We start from the raw sequence: 26,253 nt of genomic DNA on the forward strand, positions 1-26,253 counted from the left end.
TGGAAATTAATTGTTCACAATTTTATTTATTCGGTCACTTATTTGTTTTTGTTTAATTCATAATAAGTGTATTTTGAGGGATCGAATAGTCAGAGAAGAATTTGCCAAATATTAATTATGAAATACGTAATAATTAAGAAACACTCTTAATTAATTAGTAAACATCACACCACACTAATCAATCCTTTGGAAAGTACCTAAATTTGACTTGGTCAGACGTTATCATTTTTGCCATCCTTGTAGTACCGAGGTCTGTCATGTCCCCCACTACCACCCCCACGTCCTCTATTCTTGCTGGGGACAAATCTATCTCTACGGCTACCTCCCCGACCATTTAACCACTTGCCACCAGTACCCTTCTTGTTATGTGAACGTCCGCGCGGCAGCTCGCTTTCGCTGACTCGGAAAGCAATATAGTCCGCAGGCTGGGAAGAAGGAGGGCCACCTTGCCCCCCTCGGGGCAAGAACTCGGGTGGTACGAGTTGCTGTGCATGGAAAAAAGGCGGAGAAAAGTCTGTGCTCATTAGCGGAATGGGAAGAAGAGGAGCAGGTGGATCATAATCGTCACTATAAAATGGTGTGAACCCATCATTCTGCTGGGTCGGACCTGCATTGGATAACTGACGTTGTTGTTGTTGTTTCCTCATCTTCTGCCTCTGTCTTCGTTGTTTTCGAATTAAATGTTTCCTTTGCTTATCGGTTATCGATGCAGACTTTGAAGTTAAATCATTAAATTGTGGGAAGTTATACTCCCAAGGCTGATGATCGAAACCTCCAATGTTGGAATTATTGCTCCTTGTACCCCTTCTAAACTCGTTAGATAGTTGAGCCTGAGAAGAATTTGGCGTTGAATTGTCTACCATCATTGTTTGACTTTGATTATTATTACTGAGTCGTTGACGTTTGTTGAACCTTCTACTGTGCGGGCGTTGGACTTGGCGTGGCCGTTTCCTTTTCTTTGCGGGAGACGAGCTAATACCATTATCACCAATGATGCTCACACTTGTGTCACCATCTTCCACGTCCAACTTCATCTTCATCGTGTACTTCACACTGGCCGAGAGGCACTCTAACCAGTCGACGATATTCTTATGAGCCATCATTTTCCCGGCCGGAGTCCCATTTTCAATTGTGACCATCTCCTTTGAAACGTGAATGTCAACTTTGAACATTTCGATGAGCCGAGTAATGAATCCGTTGGGTTTCAATTCGTCCAACATTGGGCCCCATTCAGAATGTAAGAGAGCAATTGTCACCTTTTCGTTAGAATTTGCACCCCGTTCCGACTCATCTTTATCGTCATCATCATCATCCAGCGTGATCACTTCAGGAGTGTGGTTATTTTTCTTTAGTTTTGCAGAATTTTTACGCGCTTCCGCATTCAGTTTAGATACCAAGAGTAACATGTCCACCTGACTTTGGACAACGTCAACGCCATAAATATGGACGGCATGACGTTTCTGAAGCACTGTAATCTGATCGGTGTTTCCTAGCATGAGATTTATCCTATTATCTTCTTGGGCCTTGAGTAATAATCGGTGCTCTTTTGGTGCGACGGGCATTTCGTGACAGTAGGTTTTCTCCTTTAGTCGATTGTGACATTCTGGATCCATGCACTTTTTCATCGTATTGTCATCACCGTTTTCTGAAATGGTGGTAAACAACAAAATTATAGAAATTATATATGAACATGAGGTTATTCAAATGAATCGTGAGTGCGATTTTTTTAAACGAAAAGAAAAATAATAAAATAAAAAATCCTGGAAAATTCCCACGCCTGTAAAATAACGGATCCTACATCAAGTATGTATAGGTCTCGCCCCCTCTTTCCCGGAAAACGCGTTTCAATGTTTCAAATCGAACCCACGTACTGAATAGAAGAATTACCAGAAAGAGGCGATGGTACAACTTCTTCCAGGATTTGGTCATCTTGTTGTTCATGATTATTTGTTGTAGCAGGGCGATCGTCAACCGAGTCAGGGCGGCGAACAAGAGATGATGTAGAAGAATTCGACACAATAAGAATTTCTTCTCGCGAGACGATCCTTTCTTCTTCTTCTCTTACCGCAGATGCTACCGGTTGTATTCTTGGAAGTTCATGAAAAATCCTGGGATTCTGTCTAGCATATTTATCGCCACTCGTCCTACAGTGGGATCGACAGTGGAAAAAACCGTGGCCTTTTTGAGAACAAGTCGCACAATACGTGTCCTTGTGGAGTCGATAGGTTGGTTTATCTCCAAAGGCAGCCGCAATCCCTCTTTTCTCTCGTCCAGTCATCGAGGTGGTGGTGGTGGAGAAGAAACGTCGCCAATTATCCGGACAATGAGACGTCGTGTGTCCCTCGATGGAGCATGATCCACACTTTACTGGATATTTGGTGTAGATGCATTGTGGACAGCCGTGAGAAATACTGCCCCTCTGTTTCCTTCCACACTGCAAAACAAAAACAAAAAATCTCAGTATTCGCAACCGAAAGTATGACATAAAACCTATGAAAAATTCAAGTGGTTGGTTTTACATTTAGGCAGACAGCGTTTGGACAACGCGTTTGTCTTCCCGAATCACGATTTTTGGCCACCGAACCGTGACCACTCTGTCCGCACAAGTGGCAAATGGCTTGCTTCTTTTTTTCACTACATTTCCAAACAACATGGCCAAACTGGTTGCAGTTCAGGCAACGGACTCTGGAATTCATTTTCTGCCTTGGAAATCTTCTCTCATTCGTTTCCCATAATTCAGGATCATCTATTCAGTTCAGGAAATCAAACATTGTGAAACACTGTAATTAATTAAATACCTTCTCAATTTAACCTACATACATACCTGACATGCTTGCCAGCACTTTGGACAGTCTAAAATCTTCGGTTGCTGCACAATCGTAGTATTTGACCATTGTGGGTGTCCAGTGTGAAGGCAAATAAGCTGGAAGTGATTTAGTATAGCCTCCTTCGTCGTCACTATCGTTATTATCTTCGAAATTACCCTCGAGGGGGAAATTTAATTGGAAGTTAGTAGTAGATTCGGTCATCTTCTCAGTAGAAAAATTCAATAGCGGAGCTTTACTCGTTGTTGCTGGGACTGACTCGACCCCAGATTGACCTGGTTCGTCCGATTCGGATGATAGAAGTATTGTATCATTATTATCCGATTTGCTGTTAGTCTGTGGCGGCGCATCATTACTGTTCAGACTGACATTTCTGTCAGTAGGAGGGTTAGGATCGGACGGCAGCGACGAAGTAGTAGGAGCAAGAACGGAAGACACATTAAATGACAACGCAGCACGTTCCGTTCTAGTCAAAATTCCTACTTCAGGGTTTGGTATATGAGGATTAAATGGAGGTTGACAAAACAGTTTCTCCACGTCAGGGGGGACGGTGTCAGTGTGTCGGTCGGCAGACTTTTCAACTGTCGCTGTAGCTGGCTGATTGACTATTGGTAATGCAACAACGTCTTCTGAAACTATCTCCATCGTCACTGGCACCACCTCTGTTTCATTCGTGGTCGTGGTCGTCACCGCCGTCGCCGGCAAAGTCACATCATTTACTTCTGTCGTCGAAATTGGGAAGAGACTCGACGGATCTATAAAAAAAAAGTATGATTTTATATCCCCGTGCTGGCCTGATGTAATGTTAAACTGAAAAACGAAGCTGTACCTGAGTCCATCAGTGGAGGCGGCGGAATCAACGAGAGAGCTTGAACGTTCGGAGGAATTATCAAAGGTCGTGCCCTCGACTTTCTCACCCGTTTCGGAGGAGTCGATGCAGGAGGAGCTTCATTGGGCTCGAATATTCCCAGCGTCGTTAAAAAATTGTTAATTTCTTCATTCGTTCGCTGTCTCGCCCTCTGCTGTTTTGAAACGCGTTTTCGGGCAGGAGCAGTAGCAGGACTAGGAGTTGTAGCTGCGGTGGCCGCTAGTCCATTGACCGGCGGCTCGACTAGCAACCCCTTGCTGACCCGTCCACTGCTTTGAGGCAACCACATCGTGGGATGTGTACCATTTTGACCCTGAGCTGCATGATTTCCTCCTCCGCCCACCTGATTATGACAACCAGTGTCACCAAGTTGTTTCGCTGGTGCATCAACATTAGTGTCGACGCCAACATCACCATCATTATTATTTCTGGTGGTGGAAGCACAACTTGGCAAGGGGGCGGCTCCTCTATTACCTCCGAGCGTATCATTATTACCCGACTCAAAATCATATACGGATGAACCTCCAACTTTCGGCATACTGGGAAAAGATGGCGCAGCGTCAGCAGTTGAATGGTAAACAACCCGTGGTTGCTGCTGCTGATTGTGGCGATGAAGTGAATCATCGCCATCATTTCTCTTGGACAGTGAACTGTTCAGGACAACATTTGTATTCGAGCTAGGATCATGACGACCATTAGTGTCAATAACCCACCCGGTACTTTTATAGCCATTACTACGTTCACCGTCGTCGCCAGCGCCATCACTCTTTTTTGACCCCGAGGCATGAATAAGTATTCGTTCCGCGATTTGGCCAGCATTTGATACACGCGTCGGAGGAATTGGAGGAGGAAATTCAGAGGCTGGTTTTGCTTTCGAAAGACTTTGGTCAGCATTATGGTCACCGCGAGCTGGGGGGTAATGCAAGGTGGAGGAGGGTCGACTATGGTTGGTAGAAATCCATTTTGCATCATTTGGTGTAGATTTTTCCGGTTTCGACGTCTTCTTTTTACTTAAAACTTCCTCCTCGTCTTCGGAAGATGACATTAACAAGTCTATCACAGGAGGGGGAGGTTTTACGTAAGGCACGTATTGAACTTCGGCATCAGAAGAATCGTTGTCGTCGGCGTCACTGTCACTTGTGATGACCTCGACGAATGTGGGATGCGACGTGGACATTTTAATTGATTAATTGACTGCAACTCGAAATCTATATCAGCAGCGTGGAGGAGAACAAAGTTGCTTATGGAGAACTATACCCAGTATACGATCTTACCTTAATGTTCAAGTCTTCAATTCGAATTGGAAACCTGTAGTAAAAAAAAATATGATAGTATACGAGAACGTTTTTGGTTTTCAACACTCATAAAAAACTTATTTACCGTCTTTGATAAATGTTCAGTCTTCCTCCAAATTTGTACTGAGGCGACTGCTGCTGTTCCTGGGTGTCTGTCGGTGGTCAGTTCAGTTCATCAACTGTTGTCTATCAGCCTCTGTTCACCAAGCACAGAGAAGGAAAATGTTTATTACTTATCTAAAAATAATTAAAATAATTCTCTCTTCTCTCTCTCTCTAAATTAAAATAATATAAAACCTAATTTCAGTTCATTGCTAGTTTGTAATTGGACAATGAATAATAAACAATTAACCATTGTAATTACACTAACTTACATTAGCTACATTAATTTGAAGCTTTAAATAATTACAAATTAAAAATTAAAAGTTGTAATTTAAAACGCCCTCTGACCAACAGCAAAATTAAGAAATTAGAATGACCAACTTACAAGGACCTACAACACGACACTCCCAGCACAACCAGCACTTATCTGCTTCTCTGATAACTAAGTGTGCCTAATCATCATTAAATTTATTTTATTTTAATTAAAAAATGTCTCGATAAAGAAAACGTTGCGTCAGCTCATGTTCGAGGAGGATGTGATCGTGCCACTGTTCAAATTCCCCGCTGTGCACCCATCCCACCTTGCCCCAACTATCACTTCATGAATTATCTTCATGATTTTTTTTCAAACACAAAAGTTTTTCATGACAACCACAACCAAAATTCAAAATTGATAACCTGTGATTGCAAAAAAAAGTCCAAATATTTTATTCGAAAACAACCCCCATCGGGCAACGGCTAAATAAACGGGGGTGGCGTTTTATACTGGTGCATGATCCACCCCGATTTGGAATAAATCCCTCATGAACAATTCTCCAACCAACCGAAGCGATATCTTCTTATCTAAATTGATCAGTAAAGATGGACGTCGTTCTTGAGGACCAGCAACAACTCGAAAATGAACCTCTCCGCTATATGTAAGGCAATTTTTAGTATCATCGACCTTCAAAATTTTTAACCTCGACTGTCTTATCCCGATAACATGTAGCTCCCCGGACGAGCAATCAACCTCGACGCAGGGCAGCATCTCCGTCGCCTGTCCATTCCTCCCGGATGGCAACCACCAGCTGGACGGTGGCGACGAGGACGATGGAATTTCTCGCCCCGAAATTACTTCTGATGACCAGGATGAAATCAAACTCCTCTTCTCCATGAAACACTCTCCCGCTTTTGACGACAACAGTTGCTCCCTCATCCCCACCACCACGCTGACCAATGAGGACTCCCAACTACAGAAACAACGTCGTCACCACACCGAGCTGACGACCATCTCGGCCTATCGAAACTACATGGAAGTCGCCACCGCCATAACATTCCAGCTAATGGAGGCTGTCCAGCTCCTCGAAATGGCGTCGAATCATGTCACGAGGACCATCCCTATTACGGACTACCTTCTCCCCGTGACCGCATGGGAAGCCTGGATCTGGGTGGTGGAAGAATGTGTCACCCTCACCCTCAAGAATGCTCCCCCAAAAAGGAAGCCAGAACTGAAATCCCTCGCTCAAGACTGCATTGAAAAGTTCGCAAAAAACTGCAAACTCCTCAAGGACGACGTTCTCAAAGTGCAGAAAACTCTGGCCAAGCTACAGCACGAGTTCGTACGGGTGGAAAAGGCGTCACGAGCCAAGTTTAGGGCCAATCTGATCGGGGCGGAGACAGAGTACGAGTGCACGGAAAAGGCAAAGCTCATCATGGACTTGAAACGACGGGCGGAACGGGGTCATCCCCACAAGCATTTCGAGCATCATCACCTCATCAAGTCGACCAAGGGAAGGAATAAAGTCATGGAGCTGCGCTGGGACTTGAACGGGGTCACGTTTCGCGTCAAGAGTGAGACGGAGCAGGCCTGGGTCAAACTCAACTCGGTCAAAAGCCTGCAAGACAAGAAGATCCTCATCCAGCACTTTGTCCGAGGGGCGAACGACTTTGTTCCGCGGGTCGGCAGAATCGCGCAACACTTTGTCAACATGTTGTCCAGTGCGGAGAGGAGCAGCAGCAATAACAACAATGTCCCTGCTTCTGGGAGGGAGAGCATTTTAGCTGAGATGAAGGAGCAGAGGGAGCTTCTCTCCACAAGAATGGCCCCCTTTTACCCCTCTGAGGAAGTCCAGATGCACTGCTCAACCCTTGTCAATGGGGATCTACTTAATCGGCTGTATGACATCGTGGCCCATCTTGAGGACAGTGTGGGCGGATATGCGGACACAGTGATGGCCTTGCGAGCAAGGAGACGCGACGTTGCGAAGGGATTTGGGAGAAGAATGCCGCTCGATAAGTGGGCACGAGTCGACCTAAAAATTGAGGTCGATGGCTATGCAACGGAAATGTGAGTGGCCACACGTATATTTCACATGTTTCGGGTCCAAGTAACCATTTCAAGAAATAGCGGCACGAAAGTTGTTTCTTGCAGCTATTTTTACCTGCAAGAAATCGAAGGCGCAAGAAACTACGCCACGCCGCCATAGTTCATACGGCACGGCGCAAGATGACGCTCGTTTCTTACATTTTCTTGCACCTTTAATTTCTTGCATTTCTTACTTTCCAGTGCAAGAAACGCACTTTTGGGTACCCCTATTTCGCAAAGATGCTTGAAATGAAACTGACTAATTAATTAATTACTACTTAAGTTGCTACTTAAATTTATTTTTTCCCAATCTTTTAGCTATCGGAGGAATGTAGGGAAAGGTGGTGCTGCTACGTATGAAAGTCATGACGGTGGATCAGGAGAAAGCCGAGAAAACTCAGTACACTTGTACGTCAACTTTAAATAATTAACTAGTTAATTCATTCATTAATTCAATCACGTCCTAAAATAGCCTATCCATCCCGAACACTAATTTTGGCGATATTCCGACGCCCTCCACCACCACCACGACTGAGCAGATTCCACTCCACGAGCGCTTAAACTTTGGTGACGCTGCTCCTCAAGACTTTGACCTGCCAGCCGAATGGAGCCGAAGTGTACAGCAAACTTGCTTCTTGTGCGACTTTTAAAAAATATACATCAATTTTCACAGATTATCATAATTATCCATAAAATTCTAGATTTCGCGACACCCGGCGTGAATGCAAACGAGTGGAATACGTCCTCTCCAAAGGAGTGAACCTAGACCCCAAGTACATCGCTCTCTGTGGCGACGGTATCAAAACGATGAGCGATGCCGTCAGAAAGTTGGAACAATGGGTCGAAATCGCCAAGAAATTTGTCTACGAGACGATGGACTGCATCACCTCACAAGACCGCGCGGCTCCCCCCTCTCACGGAAACCAGCTCGCCCACTTCATCCACCTCACCTTGCAAACGATCGAACGCTGGCACTGCAACACACTCTCCTACCTCCGCAAATTCACCTTCGCCAATGAAAAGCTGCTCGAGAAAACGACCGAGTTGGACAAAACCTTTCGCACAATTATGGCCGTCTTCTCCAAGATAAAAAACGATCTCAAAACACTCGACGAGGCAATCAAACTCCACCCTCAAGTTGTCAAGTTTCGTCAAACCATCCCTTTCAAGGTGGTCCCCCAACCGGATGCGTCCACTCCTTGCGACGAGGACGAACCTGCTGATCCACAGACCAGGAACGATGTTTTCATAAAGTTTATCGACTCAGATGTGGAGTTCACAGTTCGAGAGAAGACAAATGACGACGGCAAGGTGAGACCCTGGTCAACCTTTTTCTTACGCGACGTGTCCAAAGCGTATCAAGCCGACATCGTCTGCACCCCGATCTACCAGCAAATCAGGATCATTAACAAGGCCATTTGTAACATTCAAGCAGTTCAGAGAGTGTTGGAATCCTTCCAAATTTGCGAATTGTGGGAAATCATCGTCCCACCTGTCACAATACGGGAAATCCCACCCATGCCAGATTACAACAGGTTAGAGAGCATAGTCCTTGCCGTGCTGATTAATACCGCCAGTACGTCGGTGTACTCCATCTCGCCCTCGCTTATTGATCTGGACAATCATATTGGACAGCTTAGCAGCCTCGTTCACGTCTTACAAATCCACGCCAAAGCGAAACAACTCGTCGACCATATCGCAACAACTGGGGCAAAGACGACGACGACCAAGCGAAAAGTGAAGATCGACCTGGAAGAGAAAGAACAGTTCAGACAAGTTCAAACCTACGTGGACAATTTGCCTACCGAATTCGAGATTTGGGATGGTCCCCTCGCTCACGAATATGCCAAAACCATTAAATCCTCGCTCAAAAGTCAAGAGCGCTTGGAACAATTCAGGAAACAGACTGCTAATCCATCCAAGGAAATTGAAACTACGACAAGTGAAGCTAAATTATAATAAGTTGAGACATGTTTTCCAGTAAAAACAATTTTATATATACGGATACAAAAAATCCTATCTTTAGTTGACCAAATCACTAATGTTTTGTGTATGCAAATGAACTATGCGATACAAAAATACAATAAAAAGATAGGTAATAATAATGGTTTAACTATTTTAAGGATAAGTTATTTGGTTGAAGATGCAGGTTTATCACTCAGTCCGGCCACCTCGGGTTTCAAAAGGCGGAAAACAACTCGGTCTTTTTCTTCTTCGAGGGAGAGCCCGATCGTGAGTCGGTCCAGGGAGCGGAATTTTGTACTTCCAATCGTAATTTCGCCATCCTGTAAAATATGAGAGATGTAATATAAGCTTATATGAAATATTGCACATCGTCCAAAGGTAATTTGGTCACCGAATCCAACAAAATTATCAAAATTGTCATATATTAGGGGAAGTATTAAAACCCTCCAGTGGGTAGGCTTAACTTAGGAAGGTCAAGTCAGAGACAGTCCGATTCTAATTTTTTTCCGAATTGACCGAACTATTACTATTATCAGCCCTGGTCGAGTTTGTTAAATATTTTATAGTATTAGTATTTGGCACCAAACCGTTTTGGCTTTATCGTTTAGATCGGACGGACGAACATGTCAGTTACATAAGCCCTGACTCAAAAAAAAAAGTTTTTCGTTACGAACCTTTTCGTTATAGTTGTATTGCATATCCTTCGGGAAAAAGATGAAGCCTTCCATGGCGTAGCGAGGGACAAAGACTTGCAACGCGTTCCGCTTAACGAACAGAACAAAACCGGTGTGCTCCTCTTCATTCTTCCCCTTCAGAGTTTTCTACACCCAAAAACACGACCAATTAATATCCTAATAAATAAATTTTGAAGACTTAATATAAATTCAAACCGATTTGTGGATATTGTACGACGCTCGGGATGCATACTGTGCCATTCGATGTCGCAAATTAATATTCTCCGCGATTCCATGCATCCTTTGAGAATCCAGAATTCTAGGATTGGGACGGTCCACCTCAATAGCTATGGCGAGCAGGCGATGCACCATCAAGTCGGCATATCTTCGAATGGGCGATGTAAAATGGGTGTAGAGCTTTGCAGCCAGACCGAAATGAGGATACTCGTCGGGAGGCGTCGTACCGGAACAGCAGTACAAAGCTTGCGTCATACATCGTGTCGTTAAAACTCGTAAAATACTTTTCAACTCGGCTGGTTGACGTTCGAGGGACTCGTTAAGAGCTTTCGAACCCTCGTCCACCACGATCTTAATGCCGTGAGCTTTTGCGGCGAGTTGCAGTGGTTCAAAATTGGCTGGTGGTGGGATCGGATGGCGACGAAGGAGAGAAAACTCGCGAAAAGTTTCCAACGTGAACTTAGCCACGGAACAATTCGCGAGCAACATAAATTCCTCGACAAGCGAGTGTGACTCTTCACAGTCGTCTTCAATTTCGCCTTCTTCATTCACCTCGCTGGCGGAGAGCATTAATGCGCTGTAAAAGAAATCAAGACGATTAACCTGATAGTATATTGTCCAAATATTTAGTTGGTCAAGTCACAAAATCGTCAAAAATTGTACCCGTTATCAAATCGCTTCTTTTTGAGAATCTGTGCCAAAGTGCTCAACCCTCGCAGCGAGTCCGTTATGGGATCTCCGGTAGTTTTAGAATTGAGCCGCGCCTGCGCCTCGGCATATGTCATGGCAGACTTGGAATTCATGATGCCCTTGTAAAATTTCGTGTCCAAGATGTCCGCGCTCGGTGTCATTGTCCAAATGCAGGAAAACACGAGTTTGTCCGTCCCAGAGTGAAGAGAGGCCAAGTTGGAGCTGATCAGAGCTATGGGTGAGTAGACCGACTAATTAAGAAGGGCACGGGAATTAAGAGTAGCAGATTAGTAAAATGCAGTTAATTACGCGGAATCATGTCAATCCTACGATCAGCAAGATACACCGTGGTCCCCCGCTTGGCAGCTTCATCGTCGAGTGCGTTATTCGGTTGCACAAAGTATGACACGTCGGCAATGTGCACACCAACTTCGTACATGCCATCATCAAGTCGTCGGCAGTGAAGGGCATCGTCAATATCTGTGCATCCTGGAGGGTCCACCGAGCAGACGATGATATCTCGGAAATCCTTCCGTTTTGCGTACTCACTAGGATCAATTGTCCACGGCATTTGGGGCAAACAGGCTTCAACAGCTTTAGAAAATGGGTCGTGAGGGATCCCGTGCTCGTGGAGAATTGCAGAAGTTTCCGTCTCGATAGTCCCCGCGGGTCCCAAGATTTTGATGTAATGTCCCTAAAATAGAGATTAAATAAATAATAATCCGTAATAAATAATAATAATAATAATAGTCTGTTCGTCATTAGCTCGATAAAAAAGTGTCACAAAATAAGTACCACGGGAAACCGAGAAGAGATAGGCCACTGGTCAATCTGAGCGACAATTTTCTGCCCCTCAAACCTGTCCACGTTTCTCGTTTCTATCCTCACTTTAGGCATTTTCTTATTGTCTGGGAAAAAGTAGTGGAAACTGGTCCCTTCTTTCAAACTCTTTCTAATCATGCCACAAATGGGGAGCCACTTTCGCCGAATTATTCCAATCACGCGTCCCGTTCGCTGCCGCTTCTTCTCCCCCACATTCTTCACACTTTCGGCCACAGCGGCGAAAATTTCCTCTTCTTCGAGACGATCCTCATGTTCTTGAACGTCCACGTCGGTCTCCACATTTTCAAGAACGACCTTATCCGCCACGAGAGGAGATTCCTTCTCGATCGCGTCGACGGTGACCATGCCAGACGGGATGGACCACTTGTCTTCGGGGAGGACTTCAATCACAACAATGTCCCCTTCGCAGGCTCGGTTTACATTTTCCAAGCCCTGCAAAAGGATCTCGTTGTAGGCCAAGTCGTCCTTCTGTTTACGTGGTCCTGACTTTGCGTTCGCTGCAGAAGCATCATCCTCAATGCGGACGAATCCTTCAAAGAAATTAAAGCTGCGGAAGGCTCCTTGATAATATTTCCCAGATTTTATCCCAGCCTGGAGAAGGTTTGAATCAAAGTGAGGTGGATATGTGAAGTCTTGATACTTCTTTACGGCTGTAAATTTACAACAATTAATGATTATTGCTGAGAGAAATTAAGAGAGTTAACGTAGGACTTTTCACACAAATTGTCCAAATTACCAAACTTTTAATCATTTCTCGTCTCTGAAAATGTATTTTAAAATTCTGGACGACAAATTTGCGTCCAAAATTTAAAAATACACAGAGCCGAGAAATGATTACAAATGTGCTGATTTTGATGATGAGTCCTACGTTAACAAAAAGAAATCCAGGAAATAAGTTAACCTTCATCCTCATTGTACGGGATGAGACAGAGTCGATCCATGAGATCCTTGAACTTATCTGTCATTGTTAGTACGTACTCTTCGGCCGAGGCCAGGAGAACGTCACCCCCATGAATTTTCTCCACCTCTTCTCGAAAGGCAGGGTTATCACTGAAAATGATTACTTTAATCCCAAAGGATGCCAAGTGTTCGGTGAAATATTTATAACATTGGACAAATTCTCGGGTATTCCTTTCATCCGTTGTTTCATTTGGTTTTCGATTGACAAATGTGTCCCTAATAATTGCACGAATATAGAAAATTATCCAGAATGAGAACAGAACTTTAATTTGAATAGCTCATTACTTGCTATGTTCGTTCAAAAAGTAGGTCCAGGACTTGGTCTTCACCCCATTTCGAATGCGCTTGTACTTTGTCACATTTCTCTTGTAGACTTCTTCCATCACGCTTTGAAGAAGGATCACATTATCCAAGTCGTCCAGAACGTCCGTCTATTTGCAAAAAGAACATTGTAAATTAATTGCATATGTCATCTCCTCTCTAAGGAATAGCTCACCTGTCGAATAATGAAACCGGCATCTGGCAATATGAAATGTTTAAAGTCAAACTTTTTCGAATTGATGGCAGGAGCAATTTCCAATCGACATAAAGACCGGTCCGTCGCGATGCATTTTTTACATCCATTCACCCCACAACAAATATCTGTTCGAAGGTATTTTTCTCGTGATATCTGCAAAAAACAGGCAACAAAGATACGACACATTAACAAGATGATAAATATTAATTAAAACTTTCAAAACTAAAACTAAATACCTTTAAAGGTTTCCCTTTCTTGTTCTGCCGGTAAAACGTGACCTCTTCGACGGGCCGCTTTCTCATCCCGTAACCATACTCCATCGCGGAGTACATCTTTACTCGTCTTTTTTCAAAAACTAAAATAACTGCAACAAGTATTTCAAAACTTTTTTAAGAAATGAAAAATGTGTTGAGCACGTTATTTTATCGGCTTCTTTTCATAAGTGAGATTTGCCCTCCCGATTCCATTCCGCCCCAAAAAAGAGCATGAATCCATTCAGCGATGATGCTGCGTTGCATTTCCAGCTTCGTCCGATTTTTAGATGTTTTTTGTCTGAAATCTGCCGTCAACAAAAAATTAAACCAGTTTAATTTAATATAGCTTGAAAAAATTCCAAAACAGCAGGTGCCACGATAAGGTCCGAGTTTTGATCAGGTGACTATTTAGCATTGTTACTTGAGAGGAGAAGGATAAATAAATTGGTGGATAAGTAAACTGTACGGTCCACTATTTAGTGGATGAATGGTGTTAGGTTTTTAGCATTTAAAATATTTAGCAAATTGTAGGTTTGCAATAGTTTGCATATAATCCGGATGTCTAGTTCGGAATTTGAAAAATTCCAAAATCTTGAAGATAGATATGGTTTTAATTTGAGGCGAGAAGTTTTTTAAACACGTGTATATAGACACTTGATAACAACAAAAATAGTGCGGTATTTGCTGTTTAATGCTGCGATAATTATTTAAAGTTGGTAAAGTTTAGTAATGTTGAGACTTTTTGTCTCATTGTTTTTAATCATGCATTCCTTTAGCATTTTACATTTCCGGTTTTTCATGATCTACATCAATTCTGTCAAACCAATAAATGACAAAATCCAGTGCTGAGATGCACTGGTGCATTCATTCATTAAACTTAAAGTCAATCAAAACATTCATTTTAACAAACAACCAACATTTACAAATAGTATTTACATCATACTTTCAACCAAAGTTAGTTAATTGTAATTAGGTCGTAAATGTTCATGCTAAAAACCAACTTTCTCCTCATTTGATTCCATCCATGATATAAATCTCATATTATTCCAGACACCAACAACAACATACGCATTTTCCATGTGTGATTTTTTTTCATTCAGAGCGGAAATTTACTATTATTAAAGTTGATTGTTTATTAATGGTATAACTAAACGTTAACTATTAATTAAATATTTACAGATTCTGAAGAAAAATGCCACCAAAGTCGTTGCGAAGCAGTGTCGCAGGAAGTGCGGCGAATTCTGGAATGTCAAAAACGATGTCACAATTGTCTGACAGGATCAATCTGCTCGAGAAAAGATATTCCACTGTTATGATTCATCAGACGTATTTTAAAATCTTGGATGAATGGGTTCAGTGCATGTTTGGTGAGATTTCACAAAAATATGTTAAATATTGTCAAAATTGATACAATGAGTGTCTTTATTAAGTATTTATGGTTTTAGTCATTAATTATTTGTAATTTTAATCATCATTTAGGCACTGAACTGTTTCCTAAGAAGGATGATATGGACAAATTTGACGAATCAGAGTAAATTCTATCAAGTTATGCTAAAGTTACAACGTTGCAATTGTAGATAAATTATTATCGTGTATTTATTTTGTAGAAAAGTGGATGCAGACGCTGCTGCTGATAACCCATTCTGTAAATATTTCCATAAATCCGTCATAAATTTGCACTTAATTATAATTTGTAACCTTGTTTCTCATCACATTTATTTTATACAGACGAGTTGCACATGCTCCACCAACGCGTCAACTTTATCGAGGATGAATTGCAATCTATGGGAATCGACGTTCCTCAACTTATGCCGAAAAAGAATACACATATCGCAACCTCTGCTGCATCACCAAAATCCCCACCAAAGAGAAGTTATGGATCGTCAGTGCTTCGACGTCGTAGCATTATTTCACCCTCGAAACATGTTCCTCCACGACCACCAATACTAAAACCGGTCGCAACAGCGATGGCTTCTGCTGCTGCGGTCGCTATTGCTGCCAGTGCTGCTGCTGCAGCCGCAGAAAAGGATGCTGTTAAAGAAGAAAAGACAGAAAATGGCGTAGCCGCAGATGCTAAGAGTACGAAGGATAAGGATGAAAATGTGCCTGCTCTTGAGAAAACAGACCAAGCTGAAAAACCTGTTGCAGTGGCTGGCGACGGAGAGGAAGAAAAAGACAGGCCACCAGTTTTGGAAGAGATTAAAACTGAACCGGAAGATGACGAGGAGATGTCAGAGGAAGAGGTGGAAGCTCCCACTCCGGATGACAATAGCAAATCGAGACCTTCGTCCTCAGTGTCGAATGACGTCAAAACCGAAGTCAAAATGGAAGTGGATGACGAACAGATGGAAGAAGAGGAGGAGGAGGAAGAAAGGGTTGACATTGATGATATTGAGTATGCAGTTGGACGGTATGCGGAGAAGAAAATTCGTGAAACTGTTGGGAAACGAAAGTCGGCTAATGTTGTGGAGGAGGAGCCGCAAGTTGTAACGTACACGACGAGAGGACGACGTCACACGCTGCCTCGACGTTACGCAGAGTTCACTGGTAATTAAAATCAATACAGATTAAAATAGATAAATATTATTATGGCTTTTCCAATCTATTATGCAAACTCTAATGATTACTCGCCAAATACACGACGGAAGGTTCAGAATTGAATAACATTATATCGAAGGAGAGATAGACAGCATTTTATCATTCACCTCATTTCCTTTGTTTTAATTTGGCTTTGCAGGTCATGATAATGTCGCATCCATTCTGAAAAATCAACAACGAACTGGTGGCAACACGACACCAAAGGTGAAAAAGATTGCTGTGGAGCCCAAGCCCAAGACGCCGAGCAAGCCGAAACCTCCCCCGAAAATTGTTACGCCCAAGAAGGCGGATGGAACTCGGCCAGAGTGCGTTTATAACTTGATTGCCCACGTGCAAGGAAAACAGGTGGATAGCGAAGGGAACGTGACTTTGTGGGATCCCATTCCGAGCGTGAAAGTTAATCAGCAACAACTCATCAGTGTGATATTCAGATCAAGTATGGATACATTTAATTAATTAAATTTGATTCATGTATTTAAGTTTTTAATTGTACAATGGGAATTTTTTTTCTAGATGGAATGGCTACAAGACTTACAAGGAAATTGACAACATTGGTTTTTGAAGATCAAGTGCTTGCGAATACGTCGCCATTTGGAACAAAGTATTATCAAGAGCGATTGCCACCAGGTAAAAAAAATTGTTCTTTATTTGCCTCATAAGTATTTGGTGAAAATAAATTACGTTTCTTTCTTCCAGAGCCGCTTGAAGCCATGGTCGGTAAGTGTGTATACATAATAATCATTTTTAATATCAATTTCACGGTGGGAACTTAATCATCGTCTTAAATATTATAGAGTTCATCTGCAACAGTGACTTTGATGCGAATCACACAAAGAAGAAGATTTACATGGTTGTCGGGCAAGGTTTGTGTGCTCAATTACATAAGTGTTTTCATCCTAAACTAATTTTACTTTAAAATTCCGCAGTTTGCAACGAAGCACGGGCTGGGCGCGTCAGAAAGTTGGTACCTTCAGGATCAGTCGCTGCGCCCGTTGCGCCCGTCATCACGATTGATGAAGCTCCTTCAACTTCGTCCTCGACAGTCGTGCAAGAGCCAGAACATATTAAGGAATAAAAAATACATCACCTTCCTCACCCACAACTATATATCTACATCCTATCTTTTATAACGTAATAATTATTCAAAGAAACTTGATATATGTTGGACTATGTCCACTTTTTAGGACACAAATGGATCACTACTTGATTTGTATTTTAGCTATATAAAATTTAAAATGTATTCTTCTTACTTACAATGAAGGTCTCCCAGCGTATGCTCCCCAAGTACATTATCGAATGAGTTTAATCGAAATCTTCGAGCATACGCTGGGAGACCTCTATTCTTAGTCTCACTATAGTTTTACTTTTACGTTGCACAAATATTTTCGTCAATCAACAATAACTATGCAAAATGTTATATTATGTAATTGACCCCTCACCTGTTATTATTAATGGGATAAAAATAATCATACTTTTAATTATATTATAGCCTTGAGACTACCTAATTAGTTATTAGTTATTTTAATTAATATATTGTTACTGGATTACAAGCTATATAGTTACACAAATATGAATTCATTCCTTCGTAATACTGACTGCTGAGTACGATGATGATTTACTTGTCATCGGAAACTTATATTATTATGGTTTAATTTATAACACTATTTTTGTGTAAGAAATAGTAGATAATAAAACAATATGATGTGAATATTGTAACAAAGTCATGTTCGAACTGCGTTATGCAAGTCAAAATGGTAAAATATTAGCATTTCATCGTCATGAAACAAGTCAAGATGAGATGAGCAATGGATCGTGGCAGAATATACATACCGGCTTTCCCCTAGTTCAAAGTCTACAAACAAAGGTTTACAATTTACAATACAACCAGAAGTAATCATGTCGCTTACAAAATTAATTACTTTCTCGAGCCGACTTTCTCCCCGAATTTGTAACAGTGCTTATCAAATCCAGCAAAGATCTTATGGTAGTTGGACAACTTGTTTCATAGTAAAACAGTCAATCGAATTAACAATATATTTTAAACCTAATTTAATTTCTCCAGGGAAAAACGTCCTCGTAGAAAAAGTTGACCACAATATCACCACAATTGGTCTAAATCGTCCCGAGAAGAGAAACTGTGTCAATTTGGAAACCGCTCGAGAATTGAATGAAGCGTTGACAGAGTTTGAAAACGAGAACGACAGTCCTGTCGCCGTTTTGTTCGGAAAAGGAGCCTCCTTCTGTGCCGGATTAGATTTGAAAGAAGTTTCCCAATTTCCGAAAGACTTTGATTTTATCGCCAGTAAAAATTACGACCCCAAAAATGACGATGGAATCGGACCAATGGTTGGTAACACATTTAATAAAAGACGTAGCATTTTAAGTATTAAATTAATTAAGTATCTAAATGTTGTTATTTTTTGTGTGCAGGGACCATCTCGAAGAATATTTAAAAAACCTGTCGTAAGTTTATTATTTACGCTTTTAACGACAATATGTAGATACGAAATCAGCTATGTTTTCCCCAAGATTGCAGCCGTACAAGGATACGCCGTCGCTGGTGGGATGGAAATTACTCTCGCGTGTGATCTCCGAGTTGTCGAGCAATCTGCAACGTTTGGAATATTTTGCCGGAGATTTGGAGTCCCATTAATCGATGGAGGAACATTACGTTTACCACATTTGATAGGATTAAGCAGAGCCATGGACTTGATTCTGACTGGGAGGGCGATGAAGGGGAAGGAAGCGTTCGAAATTGGCCTGGCAAATCGACTAGTCCCTGACGGCACTGCGCTCTCCGCCGCTGTCCAGTTAGCAGTCGAAATATCAAAATTTCCTCAAGAATGTATGAATCGGGACAGAATGAGTGCGTACTATGCCATGTTTTCCGCAAAGGATTGGAAAGATGCGGTTTACAATGAGATGGACAGGGGGCTGGACGTAATTCATAAGGTGTGTACTTATGAATTTAACAGTGTTTCGTTTCTTGCGAATTTGCTGCATTTCTTGGACTGCTAAGCAAGAAATGAAAGAAATGGTGGGTGCAAAAAACTCCAAGAAACATGCACCATCAGCGGTGGGATGTAGCTTCTTGGGCCTTGTATTTCTTGCATGTCAAAATAACTGCAAGAAACCACTTTTTTGCGGTTATTTCTTGCAAGGCGTTACTTGCATACGAAACACTGGTATTTTAAGTATACAAATAATTAAATGCTCCTTGTTCTACAGGAATCTGTAGGAGGTGCTGGTCGATTCGTAACAGGAATTGGGCGACACGGATCGTTTAAATCTCCGGAATAGAAAAAATAATGACCGATTGATTATATTACCGACATATATTATCTATTTTCAAACAATAGTAAATCAATATTTGTAATAAAATATTCTTCACCACGGAATGATGGTTCCATTATATTGGAAAAATAACCCAGATTGACTCGGAGTCAGATTTTCAAAGACATTCAATATCCCACTTACGCTCTCCTCAGGCGTTAAGGGAGCATTTTCACCACCTTGGTCCGTCTTTACCCAGCCCGGATTTATCGCAGCGATAAGGATGTTTTTATCTTTTACGTCAATACTAATTGATTTTGTGATTGCGTTTGAAGCAGCCTATATAAAATTGCGTGTTAGCTAACCTTTAATGAATTATTAGCACTATTAATTTTATATAAATAAAATAAATACCCTGGAAGTCCGAGATGCATAATATCCTCCAGATTGATTGTCCTCGATGGAACCCAGTCGAGACGAAAAGGTCAAAATGACGGCTTTTTTGGACTCGCTGTTCCCAGCTTTCTCCAGAAGAGGTAGGAATGCCTTTAAATTAGTTACAAATTATTTGTACATATATATTTGCATCACCACAAGATTGACATCATGCAGCCAGGAGTCTACGCCGCCGGTAGCATTTTACGCGCCGCCGTTGATGGTTTCCTATTCTTTCAACATTAGGACACGGTGCCGCCGAACAATCACCAAACGTCGCCGAGGCGAAAATTGGCCAGCATCGACCTCTGGGTGTAACGTGTAACGACACATACCTGGGTCACGAATAAAGGGCCGAAAGTATTGACTTGAAGATATTCCAGCACCAGATTTTTCGTTATACTGTCCAACGACTGGTTCTCCTTGATGAAGAAGCCTGCATTATTGATGAGGACATCCAAACCACTGTTCCCCATCTCGGCGTCAATTTGTTTCACCACGGAAGCAAAGGTTTCCAGGTTTGAGACATCTTTCAACAAATAATTAAAATCAAAATTATGAAAAATATGAATGTTAAAAGGCGAGTTCCTTTACCCATCAAGACAGGTTTTATGCAGGGATGAATTTGTGAAAGTTGAATAAGTTCCTGGAAAACAAAACGTGGACACATTTCAAATTTCAAAGGAAATACAGCGTTTTATTTCTCTCAATATTTACCTCAGCTTTTGTGATGTCTCTGTAAGTTGCAAAAACAGCTTTTGGCGAATATTTTGCAACAACTTGTTTCACCATTTCGAAACCTAACCCACGATTCGCACCAGTGATGAGGAACGATTTTGGAAATGATCCCATAATTTTATGGATTTTTCGAATACAAAAAAAAATCTGTCTGCTTAAACTGAAGAAATCTCTACGTAGTTGAATTTCGTTCACTGAATGAACAAAGCAGAATGACACTTATTTAGTAGCTCATGCGTGAGTCAAACTTAAACGTTACATTTTTTATTGACATTCATATCAATGCTTTGGAATTAGGTCACATTTTAGATTTTAGAACCAAGCATTACTGACTTGATCAATCTTCACATTTTTACCACGGGATTTCTTGTCCATCATAATTGAAGAATTTCCCGTTGTCGTCAGCACCCAATTTTTCAATCACTGTTGTCATTTCGGTGACGCTCTGTTCAGTAGTCAACGTTCCATTGGGACCTCCCAAATCCGTCTGAAAATAGTCAAATTATAATTATTTAAAGGCTTGCAACTTGTATATACTAAAATAATATGACATGCCATAAACTCACCTGAACCCAGCCGGGATGCAACATAAGGGTCACGATACCTTTATTCTTCAACTCCAAGCTTAAACATTTTGTCGCCATGTTCAGAGCGGTCTAAAAACGTAAATAAAGTTATAATAAGTTATTTTGCATATGCATCACATTTATGACGACCTGACCTTGCTGCTTCGATACAAATACATCCCACCTCCCGTGTTGTCAGCAATTGAAGCAACTTTTGTTGAAATGTTGACAATTGCAGCTTTCTGAATCCCCGAGGGCGAATTGGAATTCGCTGCTGCTTTCTCCAAGAGTGGAAGGAATGCCTATGCAATATTGTTATGCAATACGTACTGCTTATCTTTACAATTTGGCGACTGTGTTACACTAAAATTTACTGGCGCCTACCTTGGTCAGCAAAATTGGAGCGACCGTGTTCACTTCTAAGTGCTTCATGAACAAATCCTTGTTTAGCTGGTGAATCGAACTTTGAGGTTGTTCCAAAATTGCGGCATTGTTTATGAGAAGATTTATCCCTTCCCCACCCGTCACCTTGTCCACTTGCGACACAACGTCGCCAAATTTTTCGGTGTCCACAGTATCTGTTTCATAGGGAAAGAAGGTTCAACACTACTTAACTAAATTTGTCAATTTAAGATTCAAGTTACCAAGCTCAATGACATGTAAATTCCCATAATTGGCAGCTAATTCATTCAATTCCTGGCAGAACAAATCAATTATGAATCATTTGCATAAAATGAGTAGTAGTTAATTGTACAGTGCATTAATTAATAATTAAATATACCTTTGCATCCGCTGGATTTCGACAAGTCGCGAACAAATGTTCCGGATTGTACCGATCCAGCATTTGTTTTACCAACCCAAATCCAATACCGTTTGGACGGTTGCAGCCGGTGATGAAAATATTTTTCGATTTTGACATTCTTGCAGAAACTGTAGTCAGATTGGAATTTTTAAAGAACTTGGGTTATATGCAAGATATATAGTATCTGGGAAAAATTTTAGAATAGGGGCGGATCGTTATTGGGTCGGGTGATATGTCATTTTGTTCAGTTCGACGAGCTGAACAAGAATATCGAAGTCCGAAAGCGCGGAAACGCTCCGTTCGAAAGTTATGGCGGGTCAAAGTTTGAAATTTTTATTGCATTTTTGGACGTTTCAAAGAATTCTAAGACTTTGTCTCACTTTCCCCCAAAGCGGGAAAAATTTTGGGGTATATTGAGATTTTGGGGGTAAGGTGAGATTTTCGGTTTTTATTGCAAAATATTGAATTTCAATCATTTTCCCGCAACGCGGGAAGATTTTCGGGGTGTTTTGAGACTTTTTGGGTACATTGAGATTTTGGGGTAAGGTGAGATTTTAGGTTTTATTGCAGAATATTGAATTTCAATCATTTTCCCGCAAGGCGGGAAGGTTTTCGGGGTGTTTTGAGACTTTTTGGGGATATTTCGTATGTAATTCTCCCATATACCGTCTTCTAGGTAGCACTTCTAGGTAGCAATTCTAGGTAGCACTTCTATGTAGCATTTCTAGGTAGCAATTCTAGGTAGCACTTCTAGGAACTTAACAAAATGACATATCACCCGACCCGCTAACGATCCGCCCCTATTCTAAAGTATACCCAGTATCTGACTGAACGTTTGAGTTTGACTGATTTGTGAATGTCAACTCGAAGAAGCCGGATCTATATTATTGATCAACAACGTGCTGGAAAGTCTGAACGTTTGGGGCAACTGGAATAAAATCCAGAATATTCGTATGAAAAACTGGAAAAACTGCTGCATACAAACCATTTTCATGACGCAAAACCATCAGTAATTAGAACAGCCTACAGAATTGGTGGCAGGAAAAATGTCACAATTTATAACAATTCGGGGCACGCTTCGGCTTCATGAAAGTCGATATTGAAGTGATCTGATAACTGTCAAAAACATTCAATTTATTTTTTGAATACGAGCAGGGGTCATTATTTTTATGACGCCACATAAACATTTTTCTAGCCAGCGGAACATTAAACATAAATTATTGAATCATACATGCGATGTACATATATAAATTAAATTAAATGCTTGGGTGACTTTTCTTTGCAGGTGGCCCTCCAACAAAACCCTTCACCACTGCCATTAACTTCGTAGAGTCACTAAAAAATAAATTAAATCGGCATAAGTCCAATAATTAATTTTTCAATTGTGAGGTACACTTTGTGTACCGGTTTCACCCACCGTTCCATAAATTCTTCAATCTTCTTCTTCGAAGCAGCCAAAGAGTGCAAACTGGCGACTTCAAGAAGTTGGAAGCAATTTTCCCAGGTTATCAGTGTTGGGAGAAGGACATCACAAACGTCCATCAGAGGAGCAACCTGGTACTGAAAGTGAGGAATAAACTTTAAATTAAATTCATAATATTAAATAGCATCAGCCACGTATTGTGATCGTTTTGTCCTTCCGTCTGCAAGGAGGTCCACAACTACTCCACATTTCGCCAAATGGCGAAAACGGCGAAAGAAAAAAAAGCATAATGTTGTGCTTTTTTTATTTTTAACCCTCGATTGAACCGACCAACCCACCCCTCTCCTGGCACCAGAGGTTTGGTTCAAATTAAATTTAACCTAATTTTCATATCGAAAATCGTAATAAATGATCGTAATTTTGGGATTTCAGAAATCGACATTGTTTTGACGCACGAGGACGTCATGATTGTGTAGACGAGGTCAAAGGTCGAAAGGTCAAAAATGTCCAAATACCGTCTGATGCCATTTTTCTATGTTCGTGTAACACGGTTTATTATTTTTAATAATTTATATATTTACTCACCTTGCTAGCAGCATAGACTACTTCGTCACAATATTCGCCCCAGGTGTCATCCAGCTCTCCGATATAGATAAACTTCAGGAAAATCTTTAAGGCCGGCCCGCTCAGATCCGCCAATTCCACGACGCCCACCTCGTTCTCTATCATCTCTGTGGCAACTGGCAAACATGGCCTTAAAAACGTCGCTCTGTGCAGACAGGATGTTGCGATGTGCCACGATAGCTTGGCCATCCTTGGTGCTGAAAGTGACGTCGCCCTTCTGGTCACGATTCTCCAGCATGGCGAGCATCAATGTTTTGGGGATGCTCGAATATTTCAATCGTACCTCATCTTGCTTAGCCACGAAGTCCTTGACACGAATTTTGACCTTCACGTGAAGCCAGGCTGACGAAGAGCTAGAAACAATGGATCCAAATGCGCTTGGATATTCTTGGCCAGTCCTGTAAAAGGGGCATTCCAAACTGCTACCCTTCGTAATCTTCCGGTATTTAAAATCTGTGAAAAAAACGTAGTTTATACATGTGTAAAATATCGATTTGAAAAGGTAACGAGTTTGCTTTATCCGAAACACTGATAAAAATGAATGATTCCCGTCTTACCACACGTTCCTGACTGATTCAAACAACCCCCATTCCCAGTCAAGAAGATCCACACTTTGGCTAAAATTTCTTCAGGTCCATTGGACTCGACCAATTTCACCCCCAGAACAGGGTACCTTACCCTGCCTGGGATGAAATAGAATTTCCATTTGCAAATGATGCCGAAGGCATGGCCCGCCATGAGGGCAAAGCTTTGACTGTCCGGGTGAGTTTTTAAGTCACTGGTCTGGACCGTCCAAAAAAACTCGTGCTCCTCCTCCTCTTCCACCATCTGCGTTGTGTAAATAATGAAAAAGTCATTTCGTTAATTTCGTAATGAATTAGTAAATTTAAAATAAAACATAAACTTACGTCGTCGGCTGGACTGCGTGATTGCGCCATGACTGTTGAAGATGTATAATGGTGTGAACTTAAACTTTGTTCCAATTTTCAGGAAATTCTTCCCGACGAGCAGCAACAACAATGGAGCGGAAAATTTCCACTGGAAATAATGGTAGTATCGAGAAGAGATTTTGAGAGAGGGTGATACTTTTTTGCACGATTTTCATCTTGCCAATCCTGTGTTTGGAATGGATATATGCATAATTGTCGCATTTTATTTGTCATGGAAAAAATCAGTCTGTTCCCAGTTTCCTTTCTTTCAGAAGCCAGCCCCACGGTCTCTGACGCTACGTCACAGGAAGAAGTTTATTTATGAACAAAATATAACATTGCATGAACACAAAATCTATGCTTATTCGGGGAACGCCTCGATTTCATGAAAGTTGCTGCATGTTTTAGGCCTTTTAAGATGGCCTTATAGAATTGTCAAGATGTCCGTCTGTCCGTCTGTCTGTCTGTACGCACGATAACTCTTTAAACACGAGCGATCGACTTGAAATTTTGCATACTTCATCTTTGGGCAAAAAGTAAAGATGAGTTCGAAGATGGGCATGATCGGTCAAGTGGTTGGCCGGTGGGGGTCTTTTCCACCCAAATGTGTTGCCCTTAACTACAAGAACCTTTAGAGCAGGTTATATAAGTGCAAGTAAAATATTTGTAACTTGAGAAATATCTATAATAATAATTTTTAGTAATTTTAGTATGAAGATTGCCACCTCAAAGCGTTTAAATTGGAGTGGAGTTTCAGAAATTTTCAACCTGGGAGACCCGATAGGGTGACCCCACGGATTTCTAAAATTTATCGTAGGAAGCTGAAATTTGGTACAAAGGTTGCTAATGGATTGTAACGGAAAAAAATGAATTTAGGTTGGAAAAATTTTCATCTTGAGGGACCCTATGGGGACTGGGGACCCATACTGGTTTTTCAAAATCGTCATGTCGAACTGAAATTTGGTGGAAAGGTTGCACATGGGTCTTAATGGAACAATATGAAATATTTTTGCCAATATTTTACCAATTTCAATTGGTAAAATTTTTATCTAGAGCGACCCTATGGGGTGGTACATACCGATTTTTAGAAATTGCTTTAAAAACATGAAATCCGGCATGGTAATACTTACAATTAATGGCTTCTCATTAAAGAATTTGCAATTAAAAGTTAGTTAAGTGCAAACAGAATGACCTGCAGGGTGACCCATGTCGTTTTTAGCCCGAACAGGGTCCTTTGACTGTTTCCTTGGAGGATTTCTAGACAATATGCGCTATTTTTGCTGGGAGAGTT

General features: G+C 41.4%; 8 protein-coding genes and 1 long non-coding RNA gene across 10 annotated transcripts; 4 read left to right on the plus strand and 5 right to left on the minus strand.

Annotated features, from left to right (window-relative positions):
- Nucleotides 1–6: 6 nt before the first annotated feature.
- LOC110853535 lies at nucleotides 7–5,621 on the minus strand. The gene is made up of 8 exons (XM_022101810.2): nucleotides 5,476–5,621; nucleotides 5,074–5,184; nucleotides 4,968–5,001; nucleotides 3,655–4,901; nucleotides 2,825–3,580; nucleotides 2,520–2,746; nucleotides 1,888–2,434; nucleotides 7–1,645 (listed from the first exon to the last, which is right to left on the minus strand). Exons 4-8 carry the CDS (start codon nucleotides 4,868–4,870, stop codon nucleotides 213–215), a joined length of 4,179 nt encoding a protein of 1,392 aa, XP_021957502.1. The 5' UTR covers nucleotides 4,871–4,901; nucleotides 4,968–5,001; nucleotides 5,074–5,184; nucleotides 5,476–5,621; the 3' UTR covers nucleotides 7–212.
- A 100-nt stretch (nucleotides 5,622–5,721) lies between these two features.
- Nucleotides 5,722–9,393, plus strand: LOC118436383. Its single transcript, XM_035854374.1, has 5 exons — nucleotides 5,722–6,007; nucleotides 6,079–7,416; nucleotides 7,753–7,842; nucleotides 7,907–8,071; nucleotides 8,136–9,393. Exons 1-5 carry the CDS (start codon nucleotides 5,952–5,954, stop codon nucleotides 9,391–9,393), a joined length of 2,907 nt encoding a protein of 968 aa, XP_035710267.1. The 5' UTR covers nucleotides 5,722–5,951.
- LOC110853536 (exosome complex exonuclease RRP44) lies at nucleotides 9,384–13,823 on the minus strand. Its single transcript, XM_022101811.2, has 10 exons — nucleotides 13,557–13,823; nucleotides 13,300–13,473; nucleotides 13,089–13,234; nucleotides 12,745–13,019; nucleotides 11,796–12,493; nucleotides 11,310–11,694; nucleotides 10,974–11,232; nucleotides 10,290–10,887; nucleotides 10,074–10,220; nucleotides 9,384–9,719 (listed from the first exon to the last, which is right to left on the minus strand). The coding sequence occupies exons 1-10, from the start codon at nucleotides 13,650–13,652 to the stop codon at nucleotides 9,564–9,566; spliced, it is 2,934 nt and encodes a 977-aa protein (XP_021957503.1). The 5' UTR covers nucleotides 13,653–13,823; the 3' UTR covers nucleotides 9,384–9,563.
- An 11-nt stretch (nucleotides 13,824–13,834) lies between these two features.
- LOC110853008 lies at nucleotides 13,835–17,888 on the plus strand. Of its 2 annotated transcripts, none has more exons than XM_022101213.2 (10): nucleotides 13,835–13,974; nucleotides 14,754–14,941; nucleotides 15,054–15,105; nucleotides 15,182–15,219; nucleotides 15,303–16,121; nucleotides 16,312–16,608; nucleotides 16,686–16,799; nucleotides 16,869–16,889; nucleotides 16,967–17,035; nucleotides 17,099–17,888. In XM_022101213.2, the coding sequence occupies exons 2-10, from the start codon at nucleotides 14,767–14,769 to the stop codon at nucleotides 17,245–17,247; spliced, it is 1,734 nt and encodes a 577-aa protein (XP_021956905.1). In that variant the 5' UTR covers nucleotides 13,835–13,974; nucleotides 14,754–14,766; the 3' UTR covers nucleotides 17,248–17,888. The 2 variants fall into 2 exon arrangements, with proteins under 2 accessions (XP_021956905.1, XP_035710472.1); XM_035854579.1 differs by having other exon boundaries at nucleotides 13,842–13,957.
- Nucleotides 17,889–17,973: 85 nt separating this feature from the next.
- Nucleotides 17,974–19,570, plus strand: LOC110853074 (short-chain-enoyl-CoA hydratase-like). The gene is made up of 5 exons (XM_022101303.2): nucleotides 17,974–18,156; nucleotides 18,235–18,518; nucleotides 18,603–18,635; nucleotides 18,702–19,124; nucleotides 19,401–19,570. The coding sequence occupies exons 1-5, from the start codon at nucleotides 18,069–18,071 to the stop codon at nucleotides 19,470–19,472; spliced, it is 900 nt and encodes a 299-aa protein (XP_021956995.1). The 5' UTR covers nucleotides 17,974–18,068; the 3' UTR covers nucleotides 19,473–19,570.
- Nucleotides 19,489–20,767, minus strand: LOC110853204 (C-factor). The gene is made up of 5 exons (XM_035854584.1): nucleotides 20,598–20,767; nucleotides 20,475–20,526; nucleotides 20,216–20,409; nucleotides 19,860–19,991; nucleotides 19,489–19,784 (listed from the first exon to the last, which is right to left on the minus strand). The coding sequence occupies exons 1-5, from the start codon at nucleotides 20,730–20,732 to the stop codon at nucleotides 19,560–19,562; spliced, it is 738 nt and encodes a 245-aa protein (XP_035710477.1). The 5' UTR covers nucleotides 20,733–20,767; the 3' UTR covers nucleotides 19,489–19,559.
- Nucleotides 20,768–20,866: 99 nt separating this feature from the next.
- LOC118432932 (C-factor-like) lies at nucleotides 20,867–22,321 on the minus strand. Its single transcript, XM_035854582.1, has 6 exons — nucleotides 21,966–22,321; nucleotides 21,829–21,880; nucleotides 21,569–21,762; nucleotides 21,340–21,486; nucleotides 21,185–21,274; nucleotides 20,867–21,105 (listed from the first exon to the last, which is right to left on the minus strand). Exons 1-6 carry the CDS (start codon nucleotides 22,101–22,103, stop codon nucleotides 20,971–20,973), a joined length of 756 nt encoding a protein of 251 aa, XP_035710475.1. The 5' UTR covers nucleotides 22,104–22,321; the 3' UTR covers nucleotides 20,867–20,970.
- On the minus strand, nucleotides 22,123–25,927 carry LOC118436450. The gene is made up of 5 exons (XM_035854583.1): nucleotides 24,942–25,927; nucleotides 24,591–24,861; nucleotides 23,995–24,486; nucleotides 23,404–23,546; nucleotides 22,123–23,321 (listed from the first exon to the last, which is right to left on the minus strand). The coding sequence occupies exons 1-3, from the start codon at nucleotides 24,969–24,971 to the stop codon at nucleotides 24,041–24,043; spliced, it is 747 nt and encodes a 248-aa protein (XP_035710476.1). The 5' UTR covers nucleotides 24,972–25,927; the 3' UTR covers nucleotides 22,123–23,321; nucleotides 23,404–23,546; nucleotides 23,995–24,040.
- LOC118436451 lies at nucleotides 23,437–24,013 on the plus strand. Its single transcript, XR_004835458.1, has 3 exons — nucleotides 23,437–23,552; nucleotides 23,637–23,766; nucleotides 23,842–24,013. It is a non-coding gene; the product is annotated as an uncharacterized LOC118436451 (long non-coding RNA).
- Nucleotides 25,928–26,253: the final 326 nt, after the last annotated feature.

The sequence above is a fragment of the Folsomia candida genome, unplaced genomic scaffold, assembly GCF_002217175.1.
Source record: "Folsomia candida strain VU population unplaced genomic scaffold, ASM221717v1 Fcan01_Sc008, whole genome shotgun sequence".
NCBI lineage: Eukaryota > Metazoa > Arthropoda > Collembola > Entomobryomorpha > Isotomidae > Folsomia > Folsomia candida.